Source organism: Periophthalmus magnuspinnatus, chromosome 17 (assembly GCF_009829125.3).
Source record: "Periophthalmus magnuspinnatus isolate fPerMag1 chromosome 17, fPerMag1.2.pri, whole genome shotgun sequence".
Classification (NCBI taxonomy): domain Eukaryota; kingdom Metazoa; phylum Chordata; class Actinopteri; order Gobiiformes; family Gobiidae; genus Periophthalmus; species Periophthalmus magnuspinnatus.
In genome coordinates, this window is record NC_047142.1 from 12,448,595 (window position 1) to 12,465,015 (window position 16,421).

A 16,421-nucleotide genomic window follows, 5' to 3' on the forward strand; every position below is an offset into this window, starting at 1 on the left:
AAGAATGTACTATAAGCAGGTTGTCCCTGTAGAAGTAGAGGGTTCTGTCTGTGGGCCTAATGTTGAGACATTTGAGGGGATCTTGAGCTTTGATGTTTTGATGGTTCATATATACAGTATAATATATAATACCCCAATACTCCCTACAAAATCTTGAGTAAGGCTGAATTTGATAACCAAGAACTGAAGTCACTTAACTCCAGCTAACTCGCTCCAGGCCTTCTCCTTTTTCATAATAAATTTACAAGTTTACAAATGCACCACATTATAATTGGTACTAACCTGGGTCTAAACCTGGAACTAGACGGGGACTGGACCAGGGCTAAACCTGGACTAGAACAGTCTACAACAAGACTAACTGGGCTAAAACAAGAATCAAACCAGGACAAACTGTGAATGCACCACTTTGAATGTAAAGTGGATTTTAAAAGCTATGTTTTTAAGACACGGTACAAAGACCACAGGCATAAGGACATTCTGCAACTATGATTTATCTCACACTGATGAAGCACAGCCAGACCACACACTTGACATTTTCAAACACAGTTTGCAGCACAAAGAGGGCTCCAAAATGTGTCACATGCCAGAAAGATAGAACACAGCATGAGCTGGCCTTACATGCGCATACGCTCACATGTACAATAAAAAGGAAATAAAAGGAAGGTAGGATGAAGAGCTGTTTGTGAGCGGCCACAGGTGTGAGCTGGAGGTAACGAGTCTGTTACAGTCAACAGAATCACAGACATGAGGAGTAAAGATGCACCAATCCAACTTTTCCTGTTCCGATACTAATACTTTGGATTTAATACCAGTATAGGAACAGAAAATGGCACGTATTTCCTTAAAACACAGTTAACTTATTACACGAGAGCCAACTGTGTTAGGCAACTGTTATTTATACTTCAAATAACAACTGAAAACTTTGTTTGAATAAAAGTTCAAACATTATGAGACGTTCAAATGTTATTTACAGTTACTTTACACGCAATTAAAGGCCCAACCAGGGTATCACCTTATCATCGAACTGATACTTGATACAGCAATTTTTTTCAGTATCGATGATGACATTTGATGGTGCATCCCTAATGAGGAGTATCATGACCAATCATTGTTTGCCATAAGTACAAGTATGTCTCCTCAAAATCATACTAAATATCCTCTAGTGTGTTTCAGGCTTAAGAAACCTGTACTTATTTATAGAGATTAGGCAGGAATAAAAATAAGATTGAACCAAAATGTCAGAACAGTAATTATAGGGCAGAAAATCAGACAATCACAATAAAATCAAGTCAAACATATTTTGGTGAATCACTGTGTCAATTTGGTGAAATAATTGGATAAGCAGCAGGCCAGTTCTTCACCCACGCACGCAAACAAAGTTTGGAGATGCTGTCCCAGAATGAAGCATAATGACCAAAGTCTATCCAAGTGTGGGCTGGGCTCAGCTCCAGAGAACAGGATTCAGATTGAACTGCTGATGGAACATTTAGCCCCAGATCTGAACCAGGACATAACTACCCCCTCTCAAACTCTATACTCCAGTGTGAAACGGCTGTATTCACATCCAGACTTTGACGATGTCATAATTTCAGACGGAGGGCAGAGGACTATATGACTATGAGAGGTTCCCTGTTCTACAAACATTTAACCAGATTTTTAATGGCTACAGATTTGGTCCACAAATTCTCTTCAAATGACAACATTCACATCTTTGAGGCTGATTAATTATTTCTTTAAACTTTTCTCAAAAACATGTTCCGACATGTGATTCTTGTATTTGTTTGTCAGTTCATCTGGACTCATTTAAAATGTGAACAGAATCCTGTTATTAAAACAAATCACACATTTAATAGCAATCCCAAAGCTTATTAGAAAATCACAATTGAATATTTTCCCAAATCAGTAAACCCTACTGTGTACCAGGTCAAACATCTACATTTTGACAGTTTAACAGCAAATTCTTCAACAGGATTATGACCTGCCCTCCAGCTCAGTTCTTGAACCATAGATAGTTAGAACGCTGTGAGCATAACATACGTGTCATGTCCCGTACCATTTCTGCTGAAGAATGTCCTGAGTGCCCGAGGACAGGGAATCACCACAGTCTGTCCCACTTCTGCTCTGTCCCAGCAGGCCACACTGTCCCACACGCCTCGGCAGATGGCTCCTAACGCACACACACAAACACAAAAACTATTACGTCATGATCATTTCTACCATCGAACTGGATTATCAACTGTCAATTAAAAATGGTTTCTGAATGGAGCTGAAACTTCTTGATCACAAAAACATGTCCAGATGACCACCCTGGTCTCTACATTGGTTAATATAATATTGGACAATAAATAATAAAAGTGTTCCTTATATGCACTCACGTCGAAGAAGAGTCTAATCTAGAGACATGTGCCACTGAGCTCAGCCCATTGACTGGGCGGACATGTTTAGGCCCCAGGGCTTGGTAGTGTCCAATAGTTTAAATTATGTTAGAAGAAGATGAACTGATAAATGTACATTATATTGTCAATAGGTGAACGCTGTGATTGGCCGACAGTGGTGACATGAACTGGGCTGTGAAGGGGACGCTTAATTTGACCTTTATTTCACATTGAGTACTTGAGTTGAATCTGAGTACCCCACTCATGCTGCCTATGTTTCTTTCTGGTAATCATGTCTAAAGTGATTGTTTCCAAAAAAAAAAAGACTCATATACATATGTAAGGTTTAACCTACAGGACGCTATCGACCTAAAAAATAACCTTCAGAAAACCACAGTTTCACAGCAAAGTGCAGTCAGATCTGGGGATGGCAAGATTATTTTAATTGCTATTCAGGCCACATTATATTTGTAAGAACAAAGTTAAGTGACTCCCCCTTCAAAGCACTATCACAACACAAGTGTAACTAGTGTAAATAATTTGATATTAGGCCCATGTACAGGGGAAATGAAAGTTTGGCCAATATGTCAATACAGATTTTTATTTTCCAGATGAGGTGACAGCCAGTATAAGAACAATGTTTTGAGGGGAATCTAATTTTATACTTGTTTATCATATTACATAATATGGAATTTGTGCCAACAGCCATCTTGAAAACTCCACTAACTCCTCCACTGACCTGCTGCCCCCCTCCTGGGCCCCTTTGCACTCTACCCCATCCCTCCTCTCCCCACCTATCCTGCCTCCTTTCCATCAGCCACTTACCTGTCTCACCTAGTCTACCCCAATTTTTGGATTCACTTCTTTCAGCTGACAAAAACTACAACTACAATAAAGCATTTTTTGTTTAATATTTCACCTTAACAAATGTGGCCAAACCTACTTGTCAAAGCCTGATCTCATCAAATCTCAGAAGCTAATCAGGGCTATGCCTGATAAGTACTTGGATAGAAGACAGCTGGGAATATCGGGTGCCACAATGGGGCAGCAGTGGCATAAAACTGTTGTTGTGTCCACAGGCAAGACACTTCACCCACATTGCCTAGTATGAATATGGTGTGTGTGTGAGTGTTTGTGGCGGTAGGAGGAGCCGATGGCACAGATTGGCAGCCTCGTGTCCATCATTCTCCCCCAGGGCAGCTATGACTACAATAATAGTTTGCTATCACTGAGTGTGGAATGAATGAATACCGCACGAAATTGTAACGTGACTTTGAGCGTCTGGAAAAATGTTATATATTATTGCATTATTGGCCCTCGCCACTCACGAAGTGATGGCGAGGGGCATTGTTCTTCCTGGGTTTCTTCTTCTTCTTATTATTATTATTATTTTTCCGCTAAAAGGATCGCATTTTTCACCCCCTGAACGTCGACGAAAAGTCCCACATATATATATAGGATCGACCGGCTTGGTGAAAAATTTCATAAAATTGGCATCGCGACAATGTCCGAAGCACACCGGCTCGACAGCGCCACCTAGAAAATTCAAAATTTTGAAATGAATTGGGAGCCGACACGCATTTTTCGCCCTAGCTTGACGAAATTCACACCAGTGATAGAGCTCATGGAGACAAGCAAAAAAGCCAATCATAGTGCGGCCCTAGGACGGACAGGAAGTCGGCTATATTGAATCGAAAATTCGCCAAATTTTTCGTTGCGTATTTTCAAAACCCTACTAGTCTCAGGTTTTTGGTCCAAATGAGCTCAGATTTCACATGCCACATCCAGACACATGGGTTTTCAGAAGTTATCCACGTTTTCTCCGAATTCCACACGGTTCGCCCGTACGCCGCCACCGAAATACGCCTTCGTTTCCTGTTTTTTCGATGTCCTCTCACGACCACAGGCATTGCCCTACAGAGCTCACATTCACATCACATATGCGAGATTGGGGCATGAATGGAATGCAATATTAATTTTAATCAAAATGAACACTATAGCGCCCCCTACCATAGGGGTGAAACGCAAACATTATCGGATTCCTACGAAATTCGGGGAATAAATTGGGGGCATGACGTGGACCAAAAAATAATATTACGGGCATAGGTCATTTTTCACACTTGGCCACCAGGGGCGCAAAGACTCCAAAAAAAATCATTTAAAAATGTCTGACACGCACATGCATTGGTCTACACAGCTCAAATCACATCACACATGTGATGTGAGGGTATTAATAAAATGGTTTATTAATTGTAATAAAAATGAACACTATAGCGCCCCCTATCATAGGGGTGAAACGCTAATATTATCGGATTCCTACGAAATTTTCGGGAATAAATCAGTGGCATCAGAAGAAACAAAAAATTACATTATGGCTATGAGTCATTTTCCACGGTTGGCCACCAGGGGCGCAAATACTAAAAAAAAAAATCATAAAAAAATTTCTGACACGCACATGCATTGGTCTACACAGCTCAAATTCACATCACACATGTGATGTGAGGGTATTAATAGAATGCACTATTAATTGTTATCTAAATGAACACTATAGCGCCCCCTACAGTATTGGTAAAATACACAACTTTGTCCGATTGGCATGAAACTTGGGGAGATAATTGTGGGCATTAAAAGGGTCAAAAAAGTCCATTACACCATACCTGTATTATGTACACGGTTGCCGGTGCAAAGCCACAGACCCCTCTCATGTAGAGTCAGGGCCACACAGCTCAGGGCCACACTGCATATTAACATTGTTCTTCGTTTTTCCGCCAAAACAATCGCATTTTTCACCCCCTGAACATTCACAAAAAGTCTCACATGGGGGTATAGAATCGACCGGCTCGGCGAAAAATGTCATAAAATTGGTGTCGGGAAAATGTCCTATGCCCCCTGACTCGACGGCGCCACCTAAAAATTTACCCCTATGGGAGAGGAGCCTGGTTTATTTTGGAAAACACACACTAAAATCAGAACAGTGATAGAGAATGGGGGGACAAGCATAAATATGAATTGAAGTACTGCCCTATGACAGACAGGAAGTCGGCCATTTTGGATAAAAAATTCACCACTTCATTCGCAGCGTGTTTTCAAAACGCTACTAGTCTCAGGTTTTTGGTCCAAATGAGCTCAGATTTCACATGCCACATCCACACACATGGGTTTTCATAACTTATCCACGTTTTCTCCAAATCCCACACGGTTCGCCCGTACGCCGCCACCAAAATATGCCTTCGTTTCCTGTTTTTTCTATGTCCTCTCGCGACCACAGGCATTGCCCTACAGAGCTCACATTCACATCACATATGCAAGATTGGGCCTTGAATGGAATGCAATATTAATTTTAATCAAAATGAACACTATAGCGCCCCCTACCATAGAGGTGAAATGCCAACATTATCCAATTCCTATGAAATTTGGGGAATCAATTTATGGTCTCAGAAGAAACAAAAAATTACATTATGGCCATGGGTCATTTTTCACACTTGGCCACCAGGGGCGCAAAGACTCCAAAAAAAATCATTTAAAAATGTCTGACACGCACATGCATTGGTCTACACAGCTCAAATTCACATCACACGTGTGATATGAGGGTATTAATAAAATGGATTATTAATTGTAATAAAAATGAACACTATAGCGCCCTCTACAATAGGGGTGAAACGGCAACATTATCGGATTCCTACGAAATTCGGGGAATAAATCAGTGGCATCAGAAGAAACAAAAAATTACATTATGGCCATGAGTCATTTTCCACGGTTGGCCACCAGGGGCGCAAATACAAAAAAAAAATCATAAAAAAATTTCTGACACGCACATGCATTGGTCTACACAGCTCAAATTCACATCACACGTGTGATGTGAGGGTATTAATAGAATGCACTATTAATTGATATCTAAATGAACACTATAGCGCCCCCTACAGTATTGGTAAAATACACAACTTTGTCCGATTGGCATGAAACTTGGGGAGATAATTGTGGGCATTAAAAGGGTCAAAAAAGTCAATTACACCATACCTGTATTATGTACGTGGTTGCCGGTGCAAAGCCACAGACCCCTCTCATATAGAGTCAGGGCCACACAGCCCAGGGCCACACTGCATATTAACATTGTTCTTCGTTTTTCCGCCAAAACAATCGCATTTTTCACCCCCTGAACATTCACGAAAAGTCTCACATGGGTCGGGAAAATGTCCCATGCCCCCTGACTCGACAGCGCCACCTAAAACTTCACCCCTATGGGAGAGGAGCCTGTTTAATTTTGGAATACATTCACAAAATTCGGAACAGTGATAGAGCACCATCGGACAAGCATAAAAATGAATTGAAGTACTGCTCTATGACAGACAGGAAGTTGGCCATTTTGGATCAAAAATTCACCACTTCATTTGCAGCGTGTTTTCAAAACGCTACTAGTCTCAGGTTTTTGGTCCAAATGAGCTCAGATTTCACATGCCACATCCAGACACATGGGTTTTCATAACTTATCCACGTTTTCTCCAAATTCCACACGGTTCGCCCGTACGCCGCCACCGAAAACGCCTTTGTTTCCTGTTTTTTCAATGTCCTCTCACGGCCACAGGCATTGCCCTACAGAGCTCACATTCACATCACATATGTGTGATTGGGGCATGAATGGAATGCAATATTAATTTTAATCAAAATGAACACTATAGCGCCCCCTACCATAAGGGTGAATCGCCAATATTATCGGATTCCTTCGAAATTCACGGAATAAATCGACGGCATCAGAAGAAACAAAAAATTACATTATGGGCATGATTCATTTTCCACATTTGGCCACCAGGGGCGCAAACACTCAAAAAAAAAATCATTAAAAAATTTCTTACACGCAACTTTGTCTACTCAACTTTGTCCGATTAGCATGAAACTTGGGGAGATAATTTTGGGCATTAAAAGAGGCAAAAAAGTCAATTACACCATACCTGTATTATGTACGCAGTTGCCGGTTCAACGCCTTGCACAGCCATTGTCATGTGTTGGTTACACATATTTATATAGAAAGGGGGGCGGATTGCAGCCGTGGGGTGGCCGGGCGGGGAAAATGGTGCGTGGGGGCGGTGGCCGGCCCCGGGCGGTCGCATGGGGGGGCGGTCGCGCGGGGGGCGAGGGCCATCATCGCCGCTTGCGGCTTTAATTGGCCCTCGCCACTCACGAAGTGATGGCGAGGGGCATTGTTCTTCCTGGGTTTCTTCTTCTTCTTATTATTTTTTTTCTCCCCCTGGGATCGCAATTTTCACCCCCTGAACGTCAACGAAAAGTCTCACATGGGGGTATCAAATCGACCGGCTTGGCAAAAAATTCAAGAAAATATGCATCACGAAAATGACCCACACACACTGGCTCGACAGCGCCACCTAGAAAATTCAAAATTTTAAAATGAATTGGGAGCCGACACGCATTTTTCGCCCTAACTCGACGAAATTCACACCAGTGATAGAGCTCATGGAGACAAGCAAAAAAGCCAATCATAGTGTGGCCCTAGGACGGACAGGAAGTCGGCTATATTGAATCGAAAATTCGCCAAATTTTTCGCAGCGTGTTTTCAAAACGCTACTAGTCTCAGGTTTTTGGTCCAAATGAGCTCAGATTTCACATGCCACATCCAGACACATGGGTTTTCAAAAGTTATCCATGTTTTCTCCAAATTCCACACGGTTCGCCCGTACGCCGCCACCGAAATACGCCTTCGTTTCCTGTTTTTTCGATGTCCTCTCACGACCACAGGCATTGCCCTACAGAGCTCACATTCACATCACATATGCGAGATTGGGGCATGAGTGGAATGCAATATTAATTTTAATCAAAATGAACACTATAGCGCCCCCTACCATAGGGGTGAAACGCAAACATTATCGGATTCCTACGAAATTCGGGAAATAAATTGGGGGCATGACGTGGACCAAAAAATAATATTAAGGGCATAGGTCATTTTTCACACTTGGCCACCAGGGGCGCAAAGACTCCAAAAAAAATCATTTAAAAATGCCTGACACGCACATGCATTGGTCTACACAGCTCAAATTCACATCACACGTGTGATATGAGGGTATTAATAAAATGGATTATTAATTGTAATAAAAATGAACACTATAGCGCCCCCTATCATAGGGGTGAAACGCGAATATTATCGGATTCCTACGAAATTCAGGGAATAAATCAGTGGCATCAGAAGAAACAAAAAATTACATTATGGCCATGAGTCATTTTCCACGGTTGGCCACCAGGGGCGCAAATACTAAAAAAAAAATCATAAAAAAATTTCTGACACGCACATGCATTGGTCTACACAGCTCAAATTCACATCACACGTGTGATATTAGTGTATTAATAGAATGCACTATTAATTGTTATCTAAATGAACACTATAGCGCCCCCTACAGTATTGGTAAAATACACAACTTTGTCCGATTGGCATGAAACTTGGGGAGATAATTGTGGGCATTAAAAGGGTCAAAAAAGTCAATTACACTATACCTGTATTATGTACGTGGTTGCCGGTGCAAAGCCACAGACCCCTCTCATATGGAGTCAGGGCCACACAGCTCAGGGCCACACTGCATATTAACATTGTTCTTCGTTTTTCCGCCAATACAATCGCATTTTTCACCCCCTGAACATTCACAAAAAGTCTCACATGGGGGTATAGAATCGACCGGCTCTGCGAAAAATTTCATAAAATTGGTGTCGGCAAAATGTTCCATGCCCCCTGACTCGACAGCGCCACCTAAAAATTCACCCCTATGGGAGAGGAGCCTGGTTTATTTTGGAAAACACACACAAAAATCAGAACAGTGATAGAAAATGGGGGGACAAGCATAAATATGAATTGAAGTACTGCTCTATGACAGACAGGAAGTCGGCCATTTTGGATCAAAAATTCGCCGCTTCATTCGCTGCGTGTTTTCAAAACGCTACTAGTCTCAGGTTTTTGGTCCAAATGAGCTCAGATTTCACATGCCACATCCAGACACATGGGTTTTCAAAAGTTATCCACGTTTTCTCCGAATTCCACACGGTTCGCCCGTACACCGCCACCGAAATACGCCTTCGTTTCCTGTTTTTTCGATGTCCTCTCACGACCACAGGCATTGCCCTACAGAGCTCACATTCACATCACATATGCGAGATTGTGGCATGAGTGGAATGCAATATTAATTTTAATCAAAATGAACACTATAGCGCCTCCTACCATAGGGGTGAAACGCAAACATTATCGGATTCCTACGAAATTCGGGGAATAAATTGGGGGCATGACGTGGACCAAAAAATAATATTACGGGCATAGGTCATTTTTCACACTTGGCCACCAGGGGCGCAAAGACTCCAAATAAAATCATTGAAAAATGTCTGACACGCACATGCATTGGTCTAGACAGCTCAAATTAAAATCACCCGTGTGATATGAGGGTATTAATAAAATGGATTATTAATTGTAATAAAAATGAACACTATAGCGCCCCCTACCATAGGGGTGAAACGCCAACATTATCGGATTCCTACGAAATTCGGGAAATAAATTGGGGGCATGACGTGGACCAAAAAATAATATTACGGGCATAGGTCTTTTTTCACACTTGGCCACCGGGGGCGCAAAGACTCCAAATAAAATCATTTAAAAATGTCTGACACGCACATGCATTGGTCTACACAGCTCAAATTAAAATCACCCATGTGATATGAGGGTATTAATAAAATGGATTATTAATTGTAATAAAAATGAACACTATAGCGCCCCCTACCATAGGGGTGAAACGCCAACATTATCGGATTCCTACGAAATTCGGGGAATAAATCAGTGACATCAGAAGAAACAAAAAATTACATTATGGCCATGAGCCATTTTCCACGGTTGGCCACCAGTGGCGCAAATACAAAAAAAAAAAAAAATTAAAAAATTTCTTATACGCACATACATGGTTCTAGACAGCTGAAATTCTCATCACACATGTGATATCAGGGTATTAATAGAATGCACTATTAATTGTTATCTAAATGAACACTATAGCGCCCCCTACAGTATTGGTAAAATACACAACTTTGTCCGATTGGCATGAAACTTGGGGAGATAATTGTGAGCATTAAAAGGGTCAAAAAAGTATATTACACCATACCTGTATTATGTACGTGGTTGCCGGTGCAAAGCCACAGACCCCTCTCATATGGAGTCAGGGCCACACAGCTCAGGGCCACACTGCATATTAACATTGTTCTTCGTTTTTCTGCCAAAACAATCGCATTTTTCACCCCCTGAACATTCACGAAAAGTCTCACATGGGGGTATAGAATCGACCGGCTCTGCGAAAAATTTCATAAAATTGGTGTTGGCAAAATGTCCCATGCCCCCTGACTCGACGGCGCCACCTAAAATTTCACCCCTATGGGAGAGGAGCCTGGTTTATTTTGGAAAACACACACAAAAATCAGAACAGTGATAGAGAATGGGGGGACAAGCATAAATATGAATTGAAGTACTGCTCTATGACAGACAGGAAGTCGGCCATTTTGGATCAAAAATTCGCCGCTTCATTCGCTGCGTGTTTTCAAAACGCTACTAGTCTCAGGTTTTTGGTCCAAATGAGCTCAGATTTCACATGCCACATCCAGAAAATAGTCTGACACGCACATGCATTGGTCTACACAGCTCAAATTCATATCACACGTGTGATTTGAGGGTATTAATAAAATGGATTATTAATTGTAGTAAAAATGAACACTATAGCGCCCCCTACCATAGGGGTGAAACGCCAACATTATCGGATTCCTACGAAATTCGGGGAATAAATCGGTGGCATCAGAAGAAACAAAAAATTACATTATGGTCATGGGTTATTTTCCACTGTTGGCCACCAGGGGCGCAATGAATTGAAAAGAAATTGGCACTTGGCACTTTGACTTGCATGTCTATGAATTATATCTACTCCTAGGTTTTTCATCCGAATTACATCAAACTCCACATACAGCATGTACATATGTCGATTGTCAATAATCATCCACGTTTTGGGGATATTCTTTATGGTTCATGAGTAGGATGCCCTCAAAATATGACTTCGTCATTGGATTTAAATTCCTACACGACTTTTCCTTAAGTGCAAATGAAACCTATCTAGTCCTAGGTTTTTCATCCAAATTTCCTCAAACTCCACATACAGCATGTACACATGATTATTGTCAATAATCATCCATGTTTTGGGGATATTCTTTCTGGTTTATGCACAGCACACTGTCAGAATATGACTGCTTTCCTGCATATTTGATTCCTTCTCACAGACACATGGATCAGCCTAAAAAGCTCTAATCACTGATGCGGATTAAAACTGTGAATAGAGAACCATAATAAACATGTGGCCAGTGACCTCCATAGCGCCCCCTACAGTATTGGTAAAAAACACAACTTTGTCCGATTGGCATGAAAGTTGGTGATATCATTGTGGACCTCAAAAGAGGCAAAAAAGTCCATTACACTATACCTGTATTGTGCACGAGGTTGCCGGTTCAACGGCGTGTACCTCCATTATAATGTGTGGGTCACACATATTTATATAGAAACTGTGTGAAGGGGGGCGGATTGCGGGCGTGGGGTGGCGGGGGAAATGGTGCGTGGGGGGGCGGTGGCCGGCCCCGGGCGGTCGCGTGGGGAGGCGGTCGTGCAGGGAGGCGGTCGCGCGGGGGGCGAGGGCCATCATCGCCGCTTGCGGCTTTAATTATTATTTTTTTTCCCCCCCTGGGATCGCAATTTTCACCCCCTGAACGTCAACGAAAAGTCTCACATGGGGGTATCAAATCGACCGGCTTGGCAAAAAATTCAAGAAAATATGCATCACGAAAATGACCCACGCACACTGGCTCGACAGCGCCACCTAGAAAATTCAAAATTTTAAAATGAATTGGGAGCCGACACGCATTTTTCGCCCTAGCTTGACGAAATTCACACCAGTGATAGAGCTCATGCAGACAAGCAAAAAAGCCAATCATAGTGTGGCCCTAGGACGGACAGGAAGTCGGCTATATTGAATCGAAAATTCGCCAAATTTTTCGCAGCGTGTTTTCAAAACGCTACTAGTCTCAGGTTTTTGGTCCAAATGAGCTCAGATTTCACATGCCACATCCACACACATGGGTTTTCAAAAGTTATCCACGTTTTCTCCAAATTCCACACGGTTCGCCCGTACGCCGCCACCGAAATATGCCTTCGTTTCCTGTTTTTTCGATGTCCTCTCACGACCACAGGCATTGCCCTACAGAGCTCACATTCACATCACATATGCGAGATTGTGGCATGAGCGGAATGCAATATTAATTTTAATCAAAATGAACACTATAGCGCCCCCTACCATAGGGGTGAAACGCAAACATTATCGGATTCCTACGAAATTCGGGAAATAAATTGGGGGCATGACGTGGACCAAAAAATAATATTACGGGCATAGGTTATTTTTCACACTTGGCCACCAGGGGCGCAAAGACTCCAAAAAAAATCATTTAAAAATGCCTGACACGCACATGCATTGGTCTACACAGCTCAAATTCACATTACACGTGTGATATGAGGGTATTAATAAAATGGATTATTAATTGTAATAAAAATGAACACTATAGCGCCCCCTACCATAGGGGTGAAACGCCAACATTATCGGATTCCTACGAAATTCGGGGAATAAATCAGTGGCATCACAAGAAACAAAAAATTACATTATGGCCATGACTCATTTTCCACGGTTGGCCACCAGGGGCGCAAATACTAAAAAAAAAAAATCATAAAAAAATTTCTGACACGCACATGCATTGGTCTACACAGCTCAAATTCACATCACACGTGTGATGTGAGGATATTAATAAAATGGATTATTAATTGTAATAAAAATGAACACTATAGCGCCCCCTACCATAGGGGTGAAACGCCAACATTATCGGATTCCTACGAAATTCGGGGAATAAATCAATGGCATCAGAAGAAACAAAAAATTACATTATGGCCATGAGTCATTTTCCACGGTTGGCCACCAGGGGCGCAAATACAAAAAAAAAATCCTTAAAAAATTTCTTACACGCACATACATGGTTCTAGACAGCTGAAATTCTCATCACACATGTGATATCAGGGTATTAATAGAATGCACTATTAATTGTTATGTAAATGAACACTATAGCGCCCCCTACAGTATTGGTAAAATACACAACTTTGTCCGATTGGCATGAAACTTGGGGAGATAATTGGGGGCATTAAAAGGGTCAAAAAAGTCAATTACACCATACCTGTATTATGTACGTGGTTGCCGGTGCAAAGCCACAGACCCCTCTCATATAGAGTCAGGGCCACACAGCCCAGGGCCACACTGCATATTAACATTGTTCTTCGTTTTTCTGCCAAAACAATCGCATTTTTCACCCCTTGAACATTCACGAAAAGTCTCACATGGGGGTATAGAATCGTCCGGCTCTGCGAAAAATTTAATAAAATTGGTGTCGGCAAAATGTCCCATGCCCCCTGACTCGACGGCGCCACCTAAAATTTCACCCCTATGTGAGAGGAGCCTGGTTTATTTTGGAAAACACACACAAAAATCAGAACAGTGATAGAGAATGGGGGGACAAGCATAAATATGAATTGAAGCACTGCTCTATGACAGACAGGAAGTCGGCTATATTGAATCGAAAATTCGCCAAATTTTTCGTTGCGTATTTTCAAAACCCTACTAGTCTCAGGTTTTTGGTCCAAATGAGCTCAGATTTCACATGCCGCATCCAGACACATGGGTTTTCAAAAGTTATCCACGTTTTCTCCAAATTCCACACGGTTCGCCCGTACGCCGCCACCGAAATACGCCTTCGTTTCCTGTTTTTTCGATGTCCTCTCACGACCACAGGCATTGCCCTACAGAGCTCACATTCACATCACATATGCGAGATTGGGGCATGAATGGAATGCAATATTAATTTTAATCAAAATGAACACTATAGCGCCCCCTACCATAGGGGTGAAACGCAAACATTATCGGATTCCTACGAAATTTGGGGAATAAATTGGGGGCATGACGTGGACCAAAAAATTATATTACGGGCATACGTCATTTTTCACACTTGGCCACCAGGGGCGCAAAGACTCCAAAAAAAATCATTTAAAAATGTCTGACACGCACATGCATTGGTCTACACAGCTCAAATTCACATCACACGTGTGATATGAGGGTATTAATAAAATGGATTATTAATTGTAATAAAAATGAACACTATAGCGCCCCCTACCATAGGGGTGAAACGCCAACATTATCGGATTCCTACGAAATTCGGGGAATAAATCAATGGCATCAGAAGAAACAAAAAATTACATTATGGCCATGAGTCATTTTCCACGGTTGGCCACCAGGGGCGCAAATACTAAAAAAAAAATCATTAAAAAATTTCTTACACGCACATACATGGTTCTAGACAGCTGAAATTCTCATCACACATGTGATATCAGGGTATTAATAGAATGCACTATTAATTGTTATGTAAATGAACACTATAGCGCCCCCTACAGTATTGGGAAAATACACAACTTTGTCCGATTGGCATGAAACTTGGGGAGATAATTGTGAGCATTAAAAGGGTCAAAAAAGTCCATTACACCATACCTGTATTATGTACACGGTTGCCGGTGCAAAGCCACAGACCCCTCTCATATAGAGTCAGGGCCACACAGCCCAGGACCACACTGCATATTAACATTGTTCTTCGTTTTTCCGCCAAAACAATCGCATTTTTCACCCCCTGAACATTCACGAAAAGTCTCACATGGGGGTATAGAATCGACCGGCTCTGCGAAAAATTTCATAAAATTGGTGTCGGCAAAATGTCCCATGCCCCCTGACTCGACGGCGCCACCTAAAATTTCACCCCTATGGGAGAGGAGTCTAGTTTATTTTGGAAAACACATACAAAAATCAGAACAGTGATAGAGAATGGGGGGACAAGCATAAATATGAATTGAAGCACTGCTCTATGACAGACAGGAAATCGGCCATTTTGGATCAAAAATTCGCCGCTTCATTCGCAGCGTGTTTTCAAAACGCTACTAGTCTCAGGTTTTTGGTCCAAATGAGCTCAGATTTCACATGCCACATCCAGACACATGGGTTTTCAGAAGTTATCCACGTTTTCTCCAAATTCCACACGGTTCGCCCGTACGCCGCCACCGAAATACGCCTTCGTTTCCTGTTTTTTCGATGTCCTCTCACGACCACAGGCATTGCCCTACAGAGCTCACATTCACATCACATATGCGAGATTGGGGCATGAATGGAATGCAATATTAATTTTAATCAAAATAAACACTATAGCGCCCCCTACCATAGGGGTGAATCGCCAACATTATCGGATTCCTTTGAAATTCGGGGAATAAATCGGTGGCATCAGAAGAAACAAAAAATTACATTATGGCCATGAGTCATTTTCCACGTTTGGCCACCAGGGGCGCGAATACTCAAAAAAAAAAAACATTAAAAAATTTCTTACACGCACATACGTGGTTCTAGACAGCTGAAATTCTCATCACAAATGTGATATCAGGGTATTAATAGAATGCACTATTAATTGTTATCTAAATGAACACTATAGCGCCCTCTACAGTATTGGTAAAATACTCAACTTTGTCCGATTGGCATGAAACTTGGAGAGATAATTGTGGGCATTAAAAGGGGCAAAAAAGTCAATTACACCATACCTGTATTATGTACGCGGTTGCCGGTTCAACGCCTTGCACAGCCATTGTAATGTGTTAGTCACACATATTTATATAGAAACTGTGTGAAGGGGGGCGGATTGCGGCCGTGGGGTGGCCGGGCGGGGAAAATGGTGCGTGGGGGCAGTGGCTGGCATCGGGCGGTCGCAATGGGGGGCGGTCGCGCGGGGGGCGGTCGCACGGGGGGCGAGGGCCATCATCGCCGCTTGCGGCTTTAATTATTGTTATGAATGCTCTGAAATATAAGTCGCACAAGCCAAAAAATGATTAATAATGAAGAAAAAACATATATAAGTCACACT

At 42.0% G+C, this 16,421-nt stretch overlaps 1 protein-coding gene across 1 annotated transcript in view; it reads right to left on the reverse strand.

Moving 5' to 3' along the window:
- The window catches only part of LOC117384720 (vasoactive intestinal polypeptide receptor 2-like), a 35,370-nt gene that overhangs the window by 13,492 nt on the left and 5,457 nt on the right, over positions 1-16,421 (reverse strand). Inside the window, exon 3 of the mRNA XM_055228368.1 lies at positions 2,054-2,164. Within this exon, the coding sequence (XP_055084343.1) occupies positions 2,054-2,164 (111 nt within the window). The remainder of the gene's footprint in view (positions 1-2,053; positions 2,165-16,421) is intronic.